Below are 21,714 nucleotides of genomic sequence, written 5' to 3'. Positions count from 1 at the left end.
CTGATTAGGTAGAAGATGGTAAGCGGGTTCTTTGGAAGTGATCAATGACTTTGGAGAGGAGAGCGATGGATAGCTTGAGCTCGCGGGGGGCAGCTTGCGGGAAAGATAAATGCTAGTGGACAAAGATTATAGAGGAGCGAGTCGGGCAGAGTCTTGCAGGTGGCTGCAGGTTGCAAAGCCAGTGTTTCCTGAGAGCGCAGGGCGGCCCCGGGGGTTCGCTCGCTCTCTCTCTCGCTAGCACGGGGGGCGGGTCACGGGCACGGATACATTAATGCGAAGATGGCGGAAGGTGAGGAGCGAGCTCTGCGGTTGGTGCGGTTAACCGGGGCGGCGGAGGAAGGAGCCAGAGCCAGAGCGAGAGCCCGCCTGGAGGCGACCAGCTGGGACATGCAGGTGACGGGGCTCACTCTCCCGGGCTGTCAGTCATTGCTCCGCGCGCGTGCCGGGACCGGGACCGGGACCGGGTGTGGAGGGATCAGCCTCTGCCGCAGCTCTCCAGTGTGGCAGACATGTCCCTATTCGCCACCGTTGGTCAGCTCTCCACTCCAGTTAGCACAGCAGAAGAGTGAACATTTGCCTGGCTGCAGTGCTGTGGTTCTGACACTGATATAACATTTCTCACGGGTGGGGGGAGAATATTCCCCCTTGACTGCGCAAACTGTAACCAAGGATAGACACAAATATGCTGGAGTAACTGAGAGGGACAGGCAGCAGGAAAGGGAGGGGGAGAGGGGGTACATGTATACATAGATAAGGTGATGTAAGGTGTGAAAACGGCAAAGGGAATTGACATTTCCGAAAAAACATATTTTCACTCAGAGTGGTGAGTCTGTGGAATTCTCTGCCTCAGAGGGCGATGGAGGCCGGTTCTCTGGATACTTTCAAGAGAGAGCTAGATAGGGCTCTTAAAAATAGCGGAGTCAGGGGATATGGGGATAAGGCAGGAACGGGGTACTGATTGTGGATGATCAGCCATGATCACCCCATCTTGGGTGCAGATGCGGTGTAGATGGGGGAATTGGGAGTAGGGGATAGAGTCTTTGCAGGAAGCAGGGTGGGAAGAAGTGTAGTCTAAATAGCTGTGGGAGTCAGTGGGTTTAATGAGGGCAAGGCCACTAGGATAAAAAAAAAGCAAGGGAAAATTCTTCAGTCGAAGGGTGGTGAATCTTTGGAATTCTCTATCAAGGACAGTTGTGGGAATCAGTAATTTTATTCAACGCTGAGACCAATTTTTGAATATTAAGCGATTCGAAGAACATAGGGAAGTTGCAAGAAAGCAGAATGCAGCTGAGGTAGATCAGCCTTGATTCAGTTGAGCTAGAGTATTCCTGCTCTTTCGTGTTTTATGTTCTGTGGTCCAGTATTTATCAACAAATGTAACAGGAACATTACTGACATGCATTCTTCTTGACTGACTCTGGCCATTGAGAAGATTGATTTTGACTAGGATTTTATATTAAGCTTAAAGATGAAAGATTAGACCACCAGTACTCACTATTACTAAGGATTAAATAACTATCAGTAGTCACTATTACTAAGGATTAAATAAAGTGGTATTCTGCTGCCTGATTTTGCACAGTAAAATGAAGTCTAGAATTCGCCAGTTTGCCTGGTCTTCTGTTAGCTTCATTGCAGTGTGTTTTCCCTGACGGATTCTCCATTCTCAAATGGCCAGCATTGTGAAGTTAAAGTGTACACACCAGCTGAACATTGAACATGATGAGAACCAAAGATCTTAGAGCGGAGCAAGATGGTTTACTCCGCGAAAAATCCGTAGTAGGTGATGGGTAATCTTCAGCGCCATTTCCATAACCGGCTTCCATCAAGACGTCAAGCTAATTCATGGAGATTCTGCTATATCAGGCTGAGAGGTTAAAGGGTAGACACAAAATGCAGGGGGTCGGGCGGCATTTTTGGACAAAAGGAATAGGTGACATTTTGGGTCGAGACCCGTCTTCAGACTGAGTCAGGGGAATGTGGAACTCAAGCCATCTCCCACCCCGGACACGGACACGGAGCAATTGCTGGCCCCCCTTTTTTTGTTAAACATATATTTCCTTTCGGGTGTTTTTTTAAATTTCACCTATTCCGCTCTATGATCGTTGCTTTCGTCCGTCTGTCCGCGTGTTGGCTCGCCCTTGGTGCCGGCGCTTCTCCCCTCGGACTCCGCCACACACGCACACATACACAGCAGATCGGTGCGGGCCGAGACCAGGAGCAGGGCGAAGGGTCTCATCAAACAGGTCATGGCAGCTATCGAAAAAGTCAACCCAAAATATCACCCATTCCTTTTCTCCAGATCCCCCTTTTCTCCTGATCCAGCCTTTTGTGTCTGTCTTCGGTTTAAATCAGCATCTACAGTTTCTCCCTGTACAAGGTATTTGCCATTTTCGTGTATATTAGCGTGTGTCCAGTCAGACTTGGCTTCCAGTCAGATTAACAATCACGCAAGTTTCCACACACACACTTACTTCAGCAAATGGCGACCAAATTGCTGACAGTGATGGGGGAAATTGATGAGGGTTTACTGCATTTAAAAATAAAATGTAAAAGACCATTTAAAACATTTTAAAACACACAAACTGGTCCTCCGCAATGCTTATTACACTGCGAGAGGCATAACTGAAGTCTGGTCGTATTTACTGAAATGGTGGAAGTTACGCTCTGGTGCGTACTACACGTCAGTCCATTGGATTTCGCAGGAATGGACCACCTTGCTCTAAGAACATTTGGTGAGAACAGCAGGGATATTTGGTAAGTGGGAATTGAATGGCAAGCAGTGGTGGTAAAACATGTTAATTAATGATAGATGATCTGCCTGGAGGACATGTAAATAGAAGGAAACAAATGAAAACAGGTAAACAAAATGAAAGGGGCAAAACAAATCCCTATTGGAACTAAACATTGCAGAAGCAAAACGTGAAATTTGCATAAAACTAGACGGAACATGAATGAAGAATAATTCTTCAGCAGAGACCTCTGTTTTATTCCCTGTGTTTCAGTGCTTTTTGAGCCCAATATGATGCCCCAGCTCTCTTCCTCCACTTTGCCATCATGTCTATTTCTTTGGTCAGGAGATTTCACCCGTGTTACTTTTTTCCAGGGTACAGATCCCAGTTTACCTGGACACTTCCCTCCTTATAACATCTTGATTTATTCTTTGTACACTGCTAGCATGATATTGAATGTTCTGTTTTTCAACTCCACTTAGTCATTCTAACCCATCTACTTCCCTTGAAAGTGGCAACACAGGTAGATAGGATGGTCAACAAAGAGGAGGTAGTTGAGGCAGGTACTATAGCAAAGTTTAAGAAACATGTAGACGGGTACATGGATAGGATAGATTTAGAGCAATATAGACCAAATGCAGGCAGGTGGGACCCTTGATTAGACACAGGGTCATTTACAGCCAATAGTTGGAAATAATTATTAATATTCTCTGACTATTTGTAATTGATTCAAAGCAGTCCTAGATATTTAGTTCACACCAACATATCGGTATTCTTTTCAGAAGTATTAATTCTCAGATCTTTATTATTTCCCAATTATTGCAATGTAATATTTTCATGCTTTTAACCTTGCATTGAAACTGTGGTTTAGGATACAGTTTAACTATATAACCAAAGAAAACAAATTATTTTCTAGTCTTTTAAGATTACCACAAACATTTTCAAATGTTTCAGTTTAGTTTAGTGCATTAGTTTAGTGGAATGATGGGTGGTTGGTGGCAGGGGTGAATCATATAACTGTACTTTAATTGTACAGTGAATTACTGCTACTGAGCTCCATGAATTTGATTCTGTTGGTTTTAAGTGTTTATACTGTCAGTATAGTTTAATCTTGCATTGCAATCAGAAATATACTCAAATATTGGTAATGTTGTCACCAAAAAAGAATGAGAAAAAAAATCAATTTACAGAATGTTATTTTTGAGGAGTTATTTCTGATATATTTGTTTTGCCAGAACTAATGCTGCTAATGAATTCAGTAAACACTAATGAAAGCTTGAACTTCAATGATCAGATATAAATCCTCAAAACGAATGAGCAGTCCTACTTTCGAATGTGTTCTATTTATTATAGTAGCTAGTATTTCCACAAAATGAGAGGCTACATTTCTAATAATGAGCATGGACTGTTGTACTGTATATGATTAAGATTATTTTCATAACCATAACAGTATATGGATAGGAAATGTTTAGAGGTATATGGGCCAAATGCAGGCAAATATGACTAGATTAGATGGGGCATCTTACTTGGCACGGGCAGGTTCATAAGACAAAGGAGCAGAATTAGGCCATTTGGCCCAACTTGACCGCTCTGCCATTTGTTCATTGCTGATTTATTTTTCTCCATTCAACTCCATTCTCCTGCCTTCTCCCTGTAACCTTTGACACCCTTACTAATCAAAAGCCTATCAATGTCCGCTTTTAAAATGCCCATTGACTTGGCCTCTACCACTGTGTGAGAATGATTTCCAGTTTCACCACCCTCCAGCTAAAGAAATTCCTCCTCATCTCCATTGTAAAGGTACGTCCTTTTAATCTGAAGCTGTGTCCTGTGGTCCTAGACTTTCCCATTAGTTGGGCCAAATGGCCTGTTTCCAAGCTGTATGTCTATGACTCTGTGATTCTAATCGAGAGTTTCCATTTGGTTAGCAAAATGAAAGAAAAACTTGTAAGCCATTGTTTGTATACCAAACATGTTTGTATGTGGTTGGATCTTTTACGTATATATATATATATTTATTTATTTGATTGGATACCATTCTGTTGACCTTGACCTTCTTGATATGAAATAGAAAGGTGTACCACTGAATAATCCATTCTGATTATCCTTGTTCTTACATTTAATATTCAAGTTGAGTTTATTGTAATATGCACAAATATGGTGAGGTACAGGTACACAGAAACTCTTGCTTGCAACAACATCACAGGCAAAGAGTCTCAGACAATACATACAACATTAAATTGTACATATATTATGCAATAAAATGAAAATAAAAATACTCTGCAAAAAGCAAGTGCAAACATTAGTGTTAACGACAATTATAAAGCAAGTCCATCGCAGAACAGGAGATCTGTAGTGTTCAAGAAGGAACTGCAGATGCTGGAAAATCGAAGGTACACAAAAATGCTGGAGGAACTCAGTGGGTGCAGCAGCATCTATAGAGCGAAGGAAATAGGCAATGTTTCGGGCCGAAACCCTTCTTCAGACTAATAGGGGGTGGCAGGGAGAAGGAAGAAAAAAGGAGGAGGAGGAGCCCGAGGGCCGAGGGATGTGAGGAGACAGCCCGAGGGCTGAGGAAGGGGAGGAGATAGCAAGGGCTAACAAAATTGGGAGAATTCAATGTTCATGCCTGCAGGATGCAGACTCCCCAAGCGAAATATGAGGTGCTGTTCCTCCAATTTCCGGTGTTGCTAACTCTGGCCATGGAGGAGATCCATGACAGAGAAACAGGAGATCTGTAGTGTTCCGTTGTTGAGGTAGGATTAGGGTTAAACAGGTTTGTTCATTAACCTGATGATTGCAGGAAAGTAGTTGTTCGGGAACTTGCTGGTATGGAACCTTTGGCCCATGGTGACAGTGAGAGAAAGGTTGTGCACCTTGTACAGGTGCACAACCTTTTATCCGAAAGCCTTGGGACCAGACACTTTTCGTAATTCAGAATTTTTCGGCTTTCGGAATGGAAGATTTTTAGCGTAGATTTTAACGGCTGGCGCAGTGGTAGAGTGCTCGGCTCATATCCGCAAGGTCGCGAGTTTGCGCCTCGATCCTGGCAGTTACTCGATCGCGAGTTTGAGTCTACAATGTAGTTTTATCTTGCAGAATAGGAGAGAATAGGGAGGGTTAGGCTGGGATCATTCTTTGCGAGATAATCTTAGTGCAGGAGACAAGTGTAGGAGAAGTGTACTGACTGTGTGGGCAGAACTTTGGAAGTGATTGCCCACCATTCTCAAAAGCCGCTGTGTCTCCCTGTCCCTCCAACTCCAGAGGAATCCGCTCCCCGATGCGCCGCTACGGCGACAAGTGGCAGTTCGCCCACAGCCCGAGCTGCGCCCCCTCATCCTCAACCCGGGTTCCTCTGGAGTTGGAGCGGGGCTGGGCTAGAGTTGTTGCTGGCTGTGAGTCTCTAGGATCTCCGTGCTTGCAGTGGGCCTGGGGGTCGGTGTCCTGATGAGGGGGCGCAGCTCGGGCTGTGGGCGAACTGCCACTTGTCGCTGTAGCGGCCCATCGGGGAGCAGCTTCTGGTGGTCCTGACGTCTCTCAGCTCCTGTCCAGGGGGATGGCCGGAGACGTCAGGACCAACAGGAACCCGCTCCCCGATGCGCCGCTACAGCGACAAGTGGCAGTTCGCCCACAGCCCGAGCTGCGCCCCCTCATCCGCAACCTGGGTTCCTCTGGAGTTGGAGCAGGGCTGGGCTAGAGTTGCTGCTGGCTGTGAGTCTCTGGGATCTCCGTGCTTGCAGTCGGTGTCCCGTTGGTCCTGACGTCTCCGATCACCCCTCTGGACTGGAGCTGAGACTGGGAACTTTACCGCCCTTGCCCCCTCCCTCTGCAACTGCAAACAACCCCACAGTTCCCAGCCTCAGCTCCTGTACAGGGGGGTGGCCGGAGACGTCACAGCCCGAGCTGCGCCGCTCATCCGCAACCCCAAGACCAAGACGCACCTTGCACACCATCAGCTTCGGTCCCTACGGGGAGCGTGTTCCTCTGGAATTAGAACGTGGCTGGGCTGCTGCTGGCTGTGGGTCTCTGGGATCTCTGTGCTTGCAGTGGGCCTGGGGGCCGGTGTCCAGTTGGTCCTGACGTCTCCGGTGATTGGCACTAGCTCCGACGTGAAGACAGTGCAAAGCCCCCGCGCCGGTGCAATGCGCGGGGAGCTGGAGAGGGGAGGGAAGGGGTCACACACATGGCCGGGAAGCAGAGGGGTGTAGGTGGGGTGAAACTGAAGGGAGCGACAATTTGCTGCTGCCTGCCCGCTGAGTTTAAAAGTTCCCACGCAAGACTCACGATACACTGTGTATTGTGAGTCTACCGTGGGAACTTTGTAACTCAGCGGGCAGGCAGCAGCAGATTGTCAATTATTAACCCTCCCGCGCAATATACCCTCACCTTCTCTTTTATGAATGGGGATTTAGTTCCCCTTTCTTCGAAGACCGACCGGAGGTTCCGCTGTCACCTCTGCGGGCCGCCCTCGGTGAACGTTTTCAAGGACCTTTCTTCAAGGACTGAAAAAATGTCGCTATTCGGAGGTTTTCGTTATTTGGATCGTCGGATAAAAGGTTGTGCACCTGTATTTGACTCGGACTAGATATTAGAAATTTAGGAACTTTCGCCCATAATGTTTGATTACATTATAAACAAACAAATGCAACAATCACTTTATTAAATAGATGCAGTCACATAGAAACATAGAAAATAGGTGCAGGAGTAGGCCATTCGGCCCTTCGAGCCTGCACCGCCATTCAATATGATCATGGCTGATCATCCAACTCAGGGCATGCTCGTGGGACAGGCCCTTAAAACGAAAGATCCTAGAGGAGCAAGATAGACCACTCCTCGAAAAACGCGTAGTATGACGTGTGTGATCGTTGACGCCATTTTTCGAGGCATTTATTGGGCTTCCCCCACACTGTCATGGCGTCCTTATCTAAATTTCATCTCACTGCTCTGCTATCAAGTATTCTAATCGTAAATCTAAACGACCCGACCTGTCATTCTTTAGGTTCCCCAATAAAAAAGAAAGGTGAGAAAATATTTTTATTATTTTCAGTCGACATTCTGTCGTGAAAATGTTATTTTCTGTTCTCCCATCAAAGGCCATTGGGAAACTGGGTTTGTCGGTACATTAGAAAGTTATTAGACTTATTTTTAATAGATCTTTACTCACCAGAATAATAAAGACAATTTTAACACTTCTGTACGTTTTGGTTTTGTTCTTGTAAGGGATTGGTCTCCACAATATGGCCCGCGGACACATTGGGTCCAGTGACCAGGAGATTTTTCGAGCTCAGATTCAAGTTCGAGAATGGGCGGCTGTTACCCATTATATTCCTCGAACATAGGGACATAGCAAACAACACTCACATACATACAAGACATCACAAGCAAAGATCACAAGCCCGCCGTGAAGAAGGGTGCAATCAAATATTATATAACTCTGCTCTATCATCTTTGGGTGCAATGGTGGGTCGGGGGGGTTCGGTGGCGGCGGCCGCAATCAAAGTACTAGTGGAGCTCTGCTCCATAATCTTTGGTCGGAATGGGACGGCTGCGCGTCATAATGTGCTATCGTTCCACTCTCCCCCTCCCCCTTCTCCCTGTCCCCTTCTCCCTCCCGCCTTCTCCCTTTCCCCCCCTTTCCCCTTCTCCCTCCCCCTTCTCCCTCTTCCCCTTCTCCCTCTTCCCCTTCTCCCTCTCCCCCCTTCTCCCTCTCTTCTCTCGATCTCTCTCTCCCCTCCTCTCGATCTCTCGCTCCCCTCTCTTCTCTCGATCTCTCTCTCTCTCTCTCTCTCTCCCCCTCTCTTCGCGATCTCCCTCCCTTCCCTCTCTCCCTCCCTTCCATCTCTCCCTCCCTTGCCTCTTCGTGAGAGTTGGCAGCTCTGCTATGCCTTGGGTCCAAAAGAGGATCGAAAGAAAATACTTAGCACTGAGCCTTGCGGTACCCCACTAGTCACTGCCTGCCTAATGAAGAACTCAACCATATTATGGTCACTCTTGCCCAACGTACAACATTGCTAACTAACCCTTCCTCATTACTCAATACCCAGTCTAAAATAGCCTGCTCTCTCGTTGGTTCCTCTACATGTTAATCATATGTATAAATATATATGTATGTGTATATATGCATGTATGTGTATATATGCATGTATATGTATATGTGTGTATATATGTATGTATATATATGTTTATATGTGTGTATGTATGCATATAAATGTATCCATATGTATGCGTGTATTTGTATGTGTGCATATGTATGTGTATACGTATGTATGTATGTATGTATATATGTATGTGTGTATATATGTATGTGTATATATATGTGTGTATAAATATATATATATATATGCATATATATATTATTACTATATAATTATATATATAATTGCCTTTATGGTTTATGTATATCATCTTACAAGACAAATAAATTAATAGTGATTATTTAAATCAAAGTTGCTTCTGATCCATGAGAATAAACTTAATTATCTCTAACTTGCCTCTCACACACAGACACACATTCATATAAATATATAAAATATGTATACGTTAAATTTAATTTTGTGCAGTGTGTGTTAAAGCAATACAATGCAAGGGAAACTACGCAAAGGAGGGGGCTGTTCCCGCTACAAGATACTCGAGGATCTTTGCTTTGGATCAAAGATTATAGCGGAGCTCTATAATCTTTGCTTTGGATCACAGCGGGTGGCATACCGGAAGTCGCGTGTCGCATTAAAAAATGGCGGCCGTGACGTTCCGTCACGTACTACACGCCAGTCCATTGAATTTCGGAGGAGTGGTCTATCTTGCTCCTCTAGGATCTTTGCTTAAAACGTTGCCTAAGTGGGACAGACCCATTACTGACATGGGTGATATTTTAACCCGCCAGAAGAGCTGTGGTGGTGGTTGTATCAGAAGTTACAATTAAGAAATATCAAACCCAACCTGATCTCATCTGAGTTTGGCAGAGGTGGAGTTGGATAGACACCCAGCCTACCCCAAGGTTAATTAACATTTTAAACAATTATGTTGCTAACCTTTTGATTTAACCGGTTCTACTGGTTTGTCTGCCAATTGTTGAGTCAGACAGTGAATCATAAAAGTAGCAGAGAATTGAATAGCTAGGAGGAGCAAAGGGTTTCTTCCCCTCCCAGGTCCCCCAATTTTCCCTGCAAGTCATCCAGATACATTGGGGCTTGGGGACCAATCCTGACCTTTGTATATCCTTATTGTGCCTGACTTTATGCCTAACTGGTTTCCAGTCTTCCTTGTGTGTGCCCTTCAACTCATTACGTAGCCTAAAGGGCCTGTCCTGAATGTTTCAGTGACTAGGCTGTCGCCACATGGTCGCGAGGTGACACCTGTATGGTCCTGAGTCGTCTCCTCAAGTCGACAAAAGAGTCATAACTTTTTTTCTTGTCGCTGCTGAATTTTGAAATGTTCAAAACTTTTTGGCGACTGTGGGTTTGACGTAGCTTGCCTTCTCCTGTCGTAGGTGCTGTCTTAGGTTGTCGTCAGGTGACGTAGGTTGTTGCTGGATGATGACGTCCATGAATTTCATTAGCAACTACCTACGTCAACCGGCGACAGGTAGAGGGGACTGAATTGTCTTCAGTTGTGGCCGATAGGGTTGTAGTATGTCGTAGCTTGTCGCGGGTGGACATAGGTTGACCGGTTGTCGTAGGTTGTCGCCTATGTGGTCGTAAGTTGTTGTAGGTGTGGTCGTAGGTGGATGTCCTAAGTCGCGAAGAATTGGGTCGCCGGTAGTCCTAGATTGATGTCGACTAGGTGGTAGGTTGTCGTAGACATTGTCGTGGGTGGGTCCAGAGGCCGACTTTTCGGCATCCTGCTGTGACTGACTGTAGCTGGCAGTCGCCGAAAAAATCGCCTAAAGGGACGGGCCCTTAACATTTAGGCTGACAGCCAGGGCAGTGAACATGTCAAGACTGAAAGACGATTCTTAAAACTCCATAACCTGCTCTCATTAATGTTCTTGTTGAACAGTCTGAATATGAAAATTTGTTAATTCAAAACTAAATCATGGAAATGATTCACTTCCCTTTAGGTGAAGCAATGTCTTCCTATTCAGGTATGTGACGAGCCCTTAGGCTATAACCATATTTAACCTATAAACCCTACTCCCACCCCACCTTGGTTCTGGTTGCAAATCATTATCCTGCTTCAATGAGAAAAGCTCTCAATCTTCAAAACCCTCGAGAGCATAGACTGCTTAATAGATCGGGAGCCCAGAATGCTTAATATTTCTATATAACTTTTTCTATCTCAAGAATTAGTTTGATTAAACTTGGTGTTCCCCTCTTTTGCAGGTATATTTTTCCTTAGACAGACCAAACCTGCATGCATTCTTGTAGGTGTAGTCACATCTGGATACTATAACATTTCATAAGGCACCGTTTCATAACATTTCATAAGGCATGATATCCAGCAACTAATGAGTTAAATTGGTACGTGCAGATTAGCATGCACAGCTGTGTGAATTTTGTTTTCTTTATCTTTTTTTTCTCCAAAATTGCTGATATAGACTAAGCAATTGTCACGAGAAGTTGTTTATCTTAGGTTAGTCTTGGTGTATAAAGGGGGAGTTTCATTATGAGTCTTGGAACTTCACCTAAGACTGGAACCGGAACGATGCCAGGATTCCCATTCTCCAGACCAACCACCACAAGCAGAAGTCCCCGATGGGCAGAAGGCTGTGAAACTTGTTACTAGTTTTAAGACTTCACCTTCGGGAGGTGGCGGGTTGAAGAGAGAGGAGACTTCACCTTGGACTGGGATTGGAACAATGCCAGGACCCTTGAGTTCTCTAGACCAGCCGTCGCAAACAGGATTCTCTGATGGGCAGAAGGCCAAGAGACTCATTGCAACTGGCCACTGCTCGTTTCACGGAAGACTTAACGAGCAGAGGGGTTTGAGATTTTATTACTTTCTTCATGTTTTTCCTATAATTTGTTACAATATAGTTGTTTGTAACTGAAATATTCTTTCTCCATTTAATGATTCAAATCTGCAAAACCTTATATTCTATTAAGCTGCCTGTTTATTGATTGGGATTGCTGGAAGGGCTGAAGGACCAGTCCCTATGCTGTACTTTTCTGTGATCTACTCTTTCCCCAGCCTCAGCTATTCTGTTAGTCACAATCTCAGAAAATAAAACAGCATGTTGTTGTTGATGAAACCTAAAATTGAGTATACCTTATTTATCATTTTCTCAACTTGCCCTGTCATTTCCCATGATTTATCACGCACACACCTCCAGTTCCCTCTGATCATGCACCTCTTTTAAGAACCGTATCCTTTATCCAATATTACCTCTGATTATTCTACCAAAATGCATCGCCTAATTTTGCTGAATAAAATTTAATCTGCTACATGTCTGTCCATATGCTGCTGCAATTATCCCTATCCTCTTTACGGTTCATGTTACTGACATTTTTGTACCTCCTGCACATTGAGCTTTTATTTAGAAGCAAATAACTGCATATGTGTAGGAAAGAACTGCAGATGCTGGTTTAAATCGAAGATTGGCACAAAATGCTAGAGTAACTCAATGGGACAGGCAGCATCTCTGGAGAGAAGGGATGGGCGACGATTCGGGTTGAGACCCTTCTTCAGATGTTGGATGTTTATGTTAAACTTCATTTTATGTGCTGTGTGTATTTTTGCTTTTTACTTAGTATGACTGCAGGGTAACTCAAATTTCCCTGTAGCTTAATTGGTACATGTGACAATTAAATTGAATCTTGAATCTAATTCCATCCATATGCATATCTTTGTAAATATTTTAGATATTTTTAATAGATTTAGACAGATACCATATAATTTTGTAATCAATTTTAAAGCTATACAGTAAATGTTAACATGTCTGAAAGTGGAACATGTAGTGGACATAGTAGAGAAGAGGAATGTAAAGGTAGAAACAGATCTATTCAGAATTTATAATTAGACTGATGGCAAAAGAAACTTTGCATTTTATCTACATTATTTTTTTTGCATGCTTTTGTATGTCTTTTTTACTTCAGTAAGCCAAAGTTTAAGGAAGTGGCTACCAACGTATGCTTTCACAGAAGTTTCATGATGTCAAATTGACATGCTATTTAAGTAGACTTTTACAAAGGAACTGAACTGTTATCAACAATAAGAGCTCTTGCACAGATTTCTGAATTTATGACTTTTTGTGCAGATATCGCTTTACTAGAGTGATGAAGCAACTTCCAAAAGTTCTACGTATACTTGGTCTGACATTATCTCAAAAGCTCATTATCTTCTCACAACAATCTTAGTTCTAGTTCGCCCTTGCACAATATTCTTAAGCAAGCTGTCAATTTCCAGTTGTGTTGGCTAGGAGCTATGGATTGTTATTTAAATATTTTCAACTCTGCTTTGATTTATCTTGCTTGTCAGGGAAGATATTACAGCAGTGCTTTGGCAGGATAGATTGGATGGCTCATCTAGGGAGGCTATTTGGGTGGAACTGAGAAGTGGGAAAGGTGTAGCAACACTTATAGGGGTGTATTATAGACCGCCAAATGGGGATCGAGAATTGGAAGAGCAAATATGTAAGGAGATAGCAGATATTAGTAGTAAGCACAAGGTAGTGATTGTGGGAGATTTCAACTTTCCACACATAGACTGGGAAACACATTCTGTAAATGGGCTGGATGGTTTGGAGTTTGTAAAATGTGTGCAGGATAGTTTTTTGCAGCAATACATAGAGGTACCTACTAGAGGAGGGGCAGTGCTGGACCTCCTGTTAGGAAATGAGATGGGACAGGTGGCGGAGGTATGCATTGGGGAGCACTTCGGGTCCAGTGATCACAATACCATTGGTTTCAATATAATTATGGAGAGGGTCAGAACTGGACCAAGGGTTGAGATTTTTGATTGGAGAAAGGCTAACTTTGATGAGATGCGAAATGATTTAAAAGGAGTGAACTGGGACATTTTGTTTTATGGGAAGGATGTAGAAGAGAAATGGAGGACATTTAAAGGGGAAATTTTAAGAGTACAGAATCTTTATTTTCCTGTTCGGTTGAAAGGAAACAGTAAAAATTGGAAAGAGCCCTGGTTTTCAAGGGAAATTGGACATCTTGTCCGGAAAAAGAGGCAGATCTACAATAATTATAGGCAGCATGAAGTAAATGAGGTGCTTGAGGAGTATAAAGAATGTAAAAAGAATCTTAAGAAAGAAATTAGAAAAGCTAAAAGAAGATATGAGGTTGCTTTGGCAAGTAAGGTGAAAGTAAATCCAAAGGGTTTCTACAGCTATATTAATAGCAAAAGGATAACGAGGGATATAATTGGTCCATTGGAGAGACAGAGTGGACAGCTATCTGCAGAGCCAAAAGAGATGGGGGAGATATTGAACAATTTCTTTTCTTCGGTATTCACCAAGGAGAAGGATATTGAATTATGTGAGGTAAGGGAAACTAGTAGAGTAGCTATGGATACTATGAGTTTCAAAGTAAAAGAAGTACTGACACTTTTGAAAAATATAAAAGTGGATAAGTCTCCAGGTCCTGACAGGATATTCCCTAGGACATTGAGGGAAGTTAGTGTAGAAATAGCCGGGGCTATGACAGAAATATTTCAAATGTCATTAGAAACAGGAATAGTCCCCGAGGATTGGCGGACTGCGCATGTTGTTCCATTGTTTAAAAAGGGTTCTAAGAGTAAACCTAGCAATTATAGACCTGTTAGTTTGACTTCAGTGGTGGGCAAATTAATGGAAAAGATACTTAGAGATAATATATATAAACATCTGGATAAACAGGGTCTGATTAGGAACAGTCAACATGGATTTGTGCCTGGAAGGTCATGTTTGACTAATCTTGAAATTTTTTGAAGAGGTTACTAGGGAAATTGACGAGGGTAAAGCAGTGGATGTTGTCTATATGGACTTTAGTAAGGCCTTTGACAAGGTTCCTCATGGAAGGTTGGTTAAGAACGTTCAACTGTTGGGTATAAATGCAGGAGTAGCAAGATGAATTGAACAGTGGCTGAATGGGAGACGCCAGAGGGTAATGGTGAATGGCTGTTTGTCGGGTTGGAGGCAGGTGACTAGTGGGGTGCCTCAGGGATCTGTGTTGGGTCCTTTGTTGTTTGTCATGTACATCAATGATCTGGATGAAGGGGTGGTAAATTGGATTAGTAAGTATGCAGATAATGCCAAGATAGGGGGTGTTGTGGATAATGAAGAGGATTTCCAAAGTCTACAGAGTGATGTAGGCCATTTGGAAGAACGGGCTGAAAGATGGCAGATGGAGTTTAATGCTGATAAATGTGAGGTGCTGCACCTCGGCAGGACAAATCAAAATAGGACGTACATGGTAAATGGTAGGGAATTGAAGAATACAGTGGAACAGAGGGATCTGGGAATAACCGTGCATAGTTCCTTGAAGGTGAAATCTCATATAGATAGGGTGGTAAAGAAAGCTTATGATATGCTAGCCTTTATAAATCAGAGCATTGAGTATAGAAGCTGGGATGTAATGTTACAATTGTACAAGGCATTGGTGAGACCAAATCTGGAGTATGGTGTACAATTTTGGTCGCCCAATTATAGGAAGGATGTCAACAAAATAGAGAGAGTACAGAGGAGATTTACTTGAATGTTGCCTGGGTTTCAACAACTAAGTTACAGAGAAAGGTTGAATAAGTTAGGTCTTTATTCTCTGGAGCGCAGAAGGTTAAGGGGGGACTTGATAGAGGTCTTTAAAATGATGAGAGGGATAGACAGAGTTGATGTGGACAAGCTTTTCCCTTTGAGAATAGGGAAGATTCAAACAAGAGGACATGACTTCAGAATTATGGGACAGAAATTTAGGGGTAACATGAGGGGGAACTTCTTTACTCAGAGAATGGTAGCGGTGTGGAATGAGCTTCCAGTGGAAGTGGTGGAGGCAGGTTCGATGGTATCATTTAAAAATAAATTGGATAGGCATATGGATGAGAAGGGAATGGAGGGTTATGGTTCGGCACGGACTTGTAGGGCCGAGATGGCCTGTTTCCGTGCTGTAATTGTTATATGGTTATGTGGTTTGGTCATGGTACTAAAATTACCGCTAAGAACGTCATAAATTATATAATTTGTGCCTATGATTTATTTCTTCCTAACCATTTTGCAGCTTTGGACAATCAATGCTGTCACCTTCATTAATAAAGCTCATTGGTTAGTCTATATAAAATGTGTCTCCCATTGATCCTTTCCAAGCTATTTGAATATAGGCGACCCTTCACATTAAGGCTATTCAAGTTATGGAAATTTGCCCTTGGAGAATTCACAGATCACTATCCAAAAATTTGAGATATGGAATAACGTTGAATAGGGAACTATAAAAATTAGCTGGCTGAGGGTTTTAAATGTTTTCACTGGAATTGCTGTATATTAATTGGTTATTTGGAATGGCCCTCCATGATTGAAAAAATATATACTGTATTTGCATCTATCGAAGCAGCAATGAAAATTAGTTATTTGATTAACCAATCTAGATTTTACTGGTGCATTCAAAATTAAAATTTAACTATGTGCACCTGAGTTTAGAATCTGCTGTTTATGATTAACTGTAATAGTGAAATAGATATGCTAGATATAGATATGCCATTTATTGTCACTATACATGTACAGTGAAAATGAAAGCTGCTCGTACTCCGTGCATACATACAATTTAGCACAAAAAACAAGAAACAGAAGGGAGAAGGGAGGGGGGATGGGGGCGGGAATAGGTGCACAATTTCTGCGGCGCTACATACATATATACATATATACAGATGGAAGTCCATGTTGGGCAGTGAAGTCAGTGCATGTGTGAATTAGAATTAATAGTAGTTATAATTCTCGGAAAGCAACTATTCCTGAGTCTATTTGTCCTGGATTTGATGCACCTATAGCGCCTTCCAGAGGGCAGCAGGTTGAACAGTCCAAACGCAGGATGGGAGCTGTCTTTGATGATCTTCTTTGCCCTGCTAAGGCAGCGGGAGGTGTAGATGTCCATCAGGTAGGGGAGAGGGCAGCCAATGATCCTCTGCGCTGTCCTAGTTACCCTCTGAAGCCTCTCCCTGTCTGCCATGGTGCAGCTGCCATACCATGCTGTAATGCAGTATGTCAGCAGGCTCTCGATGGACGAGCGGTAGAAGGTCAGCAGCAGGTTAGAGTCCAGGTTGTGCTTCCTGAGGACCCTCAGGAAGTGCAGCCGCTGCTGAGCCTTCTTGATGACCGCTGTCGTGTTGTCCGTCCAGGAGATATCAGCAACGATATGGATGCCGAGAAACCGGAAGGTGTTGACCCTCTCCACACACTCGCCGTTGATGTGTAGGGGGGCTAAGTCGGTGCTGTGCCTCCTGAAGTCGACAATGAGCTCTTTTGTTTTCCTGGTGTTCAGAGCCAGATTGTTTTCTGAGCACCAGGTTGTCAACTTCAGGACTTCCTCTCTGTAGGCTGCCTCGTCTCCCTTTGAAATAAGTCCGACTACAGTAGTGTCGTCAGCAAATTTGACGATGCGGTTGTTGTTGTGGGCCGGACTACAGTCGTAGGTGTAGAGACAGTATAAGAGGGGGCTTAGCACACAGCCCTGTGGGGAACCGGTACTCAACCTGCGAGTGGAGGAGAGGTGGGGGCCGAGTCTCACAGTCTGGGGCCGGTTGGTGAGGAAACCCTTTATCCAGGCACATGTGAGAGTCGGGAGGCCGAGAGTGACCAGTTTACCAATGAGAATGTCCGGAATGATTGTATTAAAGGCTGAACTAAAATCCACAAAGAGCATCCGGACGTAGCTCTGCCCCTGCTCCAGATGGCTCAGCACAGAGTGGAGAGCTACGGTAATGGCGTCTTCTGTGGATCTGTTTTGGCGATAGGCGAATTGGTGGGGGTCGAAGTCTGGTGGTAGATAGTCCTTGATGTGCTGGAGGACCAATCTCTCAAAGCACTTCGTGATTACCGGAGTGAGGGCCACAGGACGGTAGTCATTAAGGCTGGTGATGGGAGACTTCTTCGGCACAGGGACGATTGTGGCTGATTTTAGGCAGGACGGAATAACTGCCTGGTCCAGGGAGAGGTTGAAAATTCTGGTGAAGATGGCAGTGAGCTGGTGGGCGCACGCTTTGAGCACCTTACCAGGGACTCCATCTGGGCCGGTAGCCTTCTTGGGGTTCACTGCCAGGAGCACCCGTCTGACATCGTGTTCCCTGACAGTGAGTGGAGTAGTACAGGAGCCAGGTGAGGGTGGAAACAGGGCTGTAGCAGGTGAGTGCTGCTGTTGTGATGTTTCAAAGCGGGAGAAGAAGCCATTTAGCTTTTCTGCCAGCGGCGCACTCAGGTCTTCTGACTTTGTGGCACAGCCTCTGTAGTTGGTAATGTCTTGTATGCCCCGCCATACCTCCCGTGTATTATTGCTGGACAAGTGGGGCTCTATGCTCCTCTTATGGTCCGCCTTGGCTTTTTTAATACCACTTTTCAGATCGGCTCGAGCAGCCCTGTACAGAGCTCTGTCACCTGACCTGAAGGCAGCATCGCGGGCTCTGAGGAGTGTGCGGACCTGGCTGGACATCCAGGGTTTCTGGTTTGGGAAAACCCGTATGTTTTTGTCTACAGTCACATTTCCGATGCAGAACTTGATATAGTCCAGCACCGATTCTGTGAGAGTTTCCAGATCCTGGTGTTCGAATATGTCCCAGTTTGTCTGTGTAAAGCAGTCCTGTAGATTGGAGAGTGCATTTTCAGGCCAGGTTGTAACAGATCTTATGGTGGGCCTGGCACTGCGTCTGAGAGGGGTGTAGGCTGGAGAGAGCAGGAGGGAGAGATGATCTGACTGGCCGAGTTGGGGGAGGGGGATGGCTCTATACGCGTGCTTGATATTGGTGTAGACATGATCCAGCATGTTCACCCCTCTAGTAGAACACTTGACATGTTGGTAGAATTTCGGCAGTACAGTCTTCAAGTTGGCCTTATTAAAGTCCCCTGCGATTATGTGAACACCTTCGGGGTGGTCCCGCTGCTGTTCGTTAATGGTGCTCAGCAGGAGAGAGAGCGCCTTGTTTACATTGGCGTCAGGTGGAATATACACAGCCGTGACAATCACGACTGTTAGTTCTCTCGGTAGAAAAAAAGGCCGGCATCTTACAGACATGTACTCGAGGTCAGGGGAACAATGATTGTCTATGATTGTCCCGTTGTTGCACCAATTCTCATGCACCAAATATTTTTATGGAATAATTTTAGTGTAATTTATAGATGCAGCATGGAAACGGGCCCTTCATCCCACCGAGTGAGAGACGACCATCCGTCACTCGTTCTAAGTTATTCCTCTTTTGCTTCCACTTCCGACACACTCGGCGTAATTTAAAGGGACTAATTGACCTACAAGCCCGCACGTCTTTGGGATGTGGGAGAAACCTGAAGCACCCAAATGAAACTCATGCGGTCACATGGAGAATGTGCAAACTCCACACAGACAGCACCTGAGGTCAGGATCAAATCCAGGACTTTGGCGCTGTGAAGCAGCAACTCTACCAGCTGCGTCACTCTGCTGCTGTTGTAATCATGTTCCAATAAAATCTGATAGTATTATCTATTTTAAAAGGTGGTTTAAATTTGAAGTGATGTTTTGGCTTATTTTTTACTGTGTTTTCTTATGCAGTTAGCTCTGGCTAGTTTCTATGAGGATGGCGATGGCAATCAAACAGTTCAAGATGTCCCAGCGTTTAAAAGTGCCACTAATTTCAGACCTGTGGTTCATAGGTAAGAGGTAACAATTAGTATAGTCAGCTTTTATTTACTTTTTTAACCCAATTGTTCTTTTTATCCATTCTGTTGCTTTAGATTTTATATCACTGGATATGGTAAAATTTAAGTTACATGGCTGGCAGATGGATCAGAGTCACGAGTTCAAATATGCATTTGTGTAGGAGAAAGTATTCTCAACACAGATGCTCCGCTATTTTCCCCTACTATACTCTCGACTTGCGGCCAAATTTGTCTTTGAATTAATTGAAAAGTTTGCAGATGACACGCTGAGGTGGTCCGGATGATGACCAATGGACTGTCTAGGAAGACAATAAAAAACATCAATCACAATCACAATAATACTTTATTAGCCAAATATGTTTTGCAACGTACGAGGAATTTAATTTGCCAAGTCAATACAAATTAAAAGCAATGCACAAAATACATATTAACATAAACATCCACCATAGTGATTCCCCCACATTCCTCACTATGATGGAATGAGAAAAAACATTCGTATATCTTCCCTTCAATGCTCTCCCGTGGCCAGGGGCCTCGAGGCCTCCATTGAGGGGACAATCAGCTCCTGCATCGATGGATGTCAGCTCCCCCGCGCCAGCGATCGGACCCCGGGTCGGGGCTGGTCGAGCCTCTGCGTCGTTGGAGCTTCTGGACTTGGCCTCTCCCGAGACTGTGAGCTCTTGATGGTGCCCCATGCAAGGGATTAGCTCCAATGTTAAGTCCACGCACTGCGGTGGGGCTCAAGTCAGTCCGAGGATGCCTCCAGCTCCATCGATGGTAGGCTGCAGAGCGACCGGAGATGCGACCCGAAAATCAATCGCATCTCTGGCAAGGTAAGAAACTGGAAAAAAGTTTTCCCTCTCCCCCCCCCCCCCCCCCCCCCCCCCACCTTCCCCACATAAAACAAACCGGACAACATTTACACAAACTTTTAACTAAAATAGAAAAAAGACAAAAAAATACACAGGCTGCCAATCGTGCAGCGTCCCCAGGGGTAGCATAATGTCAGGGCAACAACCTCTCCCTCAATATTAGCAAGACAAAGGAGCTAGTTATTGACTTGAGGAAGCATGGTAGAGTATGCCAATCAGCATCAATGGTGACAAAGTGGAAATGGTTAAGAGCTTCATGTTCCTATGCATTAATATTACCAGAAATCTGTCAAATTTTTGATCTATCGCCCTCATACTGCTCTAACTTTCCCTCTCAATGTCATTCACCTGCTTTCTCCCCATAACCATTGACACCCTTAAAGCCTTATCCCACATTACGAGTTAATTCCAAGAACACTCCCGAGTTTGCCCTGATTCGAACTCAGAGATTTATTGTAATGACCACTTGTCGGTACTCGGGGCTCTCGTGGACATTTTTCAACGTTGAAAAATCTTCATGAGTCTTCCCGTGCTTACCTGCCGTTAGCGAGTTTTCCTGAGTACCTGCCGTTAGCTCCGACATACCCGCTACGTTCATTCTCCATGCTTACCACGAGTTTGATTTTTTTTAACTCGGGAGAGCTCTTGGAATGAACTCGTACCGTGGGACAGGGCTATAACTAATCAAGAATTTGTCAATCTTGCTCAAAATACCCAAAGACTTAGCTTCCACAGCCTTTCATGACAGTGAATTTCCTAGATAAACCATACACAAAATAAATTCCTCCTCATCTCCTTTATAAAGGTGCGTACTTTTATTCCGAGGTCCTGGACCCTCCCTCTAGTGGAAACATGCTCGCTATATCTAAATCAATCCAGACCTTTCACTATGTTAATGTGTATTTTTAATAAAATATCTGAAGAAATGCCATTTTAAAGAGTCTATTTCTAGCACACATTGGGTAAATGGCAATGCAACGTTAAAGTGCAGAAAGTTTTGTTATTTTTGGAAGAATTAATCAATGTCTTGAAACATGAAACAGTAAGTTATTTTAAAATGTTAAAAGTATTTTTGGGTTAAACCCAAACAATGGAGTTTCTTCATATCATCTTATGCCTATTAATCACATTATCACTTTTTTTTACTAATTGCCTTAGTTGGTATGCAAGTTATTGTCACAGAGTAGGCAAATGTATGAGGCATGTTAATAAACAATAATTATTAAAACTTGACTCTCAAATTTACTATTTATGATTCAGAATTCTTTTCAGTCCCAGGCACTTCAATTTTGCTTGTAGTTCAGATTTAGGGGTATGAAATATTAACTTCTGAGGAATAAGAGGAGTTAGAAATTGGTTTATG

At 43.9% G+C, this 21,714-nt stretch overlaps 1 protein-coding gene across 3 annotated transcripts in view; it reads left to right on the top strand.

The window, feature by feature from the left end:
* The first annotated feature begins 214 nt into the window (after positions 1-214).
* LOC129696275 (NSFL1 cofactor p47-like) overlaps positions 215-21,714 on the top strand; it is a 36,375-nt gene continuing 14,875 nt past the window's right edge. The window contains exons 1-2 of one of the 3 annotated variants that reach the window (XM_055634026.1): positions 215-393; positions 19,373-19,473. In XM_055634026.1, coding sequence (XP_055490001.1) covers positions 280-393; positions 19,373-19,473 — 215 coding nt within the window. In that variant the 5' untranslated portion in view covers positions 215-279. Of the gene's footprint in view, positions 394-11,374; positions 11,648-19,372; positions 19,474-21,714 lie in introns of those variants that run through there. The other 2 variants (XM_055634025.1, XM_055634027.1) reach the window with 2 other exon arrangements.

The sequence above is a fragment of the Leucoraja erinacea genome, chromosome 4, assembly GCF_028641065.1.
Source record: "Leucoraja erinacea ecotype New England chromosome 4, Leri_hhj_1, whole genome shotgun sequence".
NCBI lineage: Eukaryota > Metazoa > Chordata > Chondrichthyes > Rajiformes > Rajidae > Leucoraja > Leucoraja erinaceus.
Note: the sequence above shows the minus strand (reverse complement) of the source record. Positions and strands in the feature narration are given on the sequence as shown.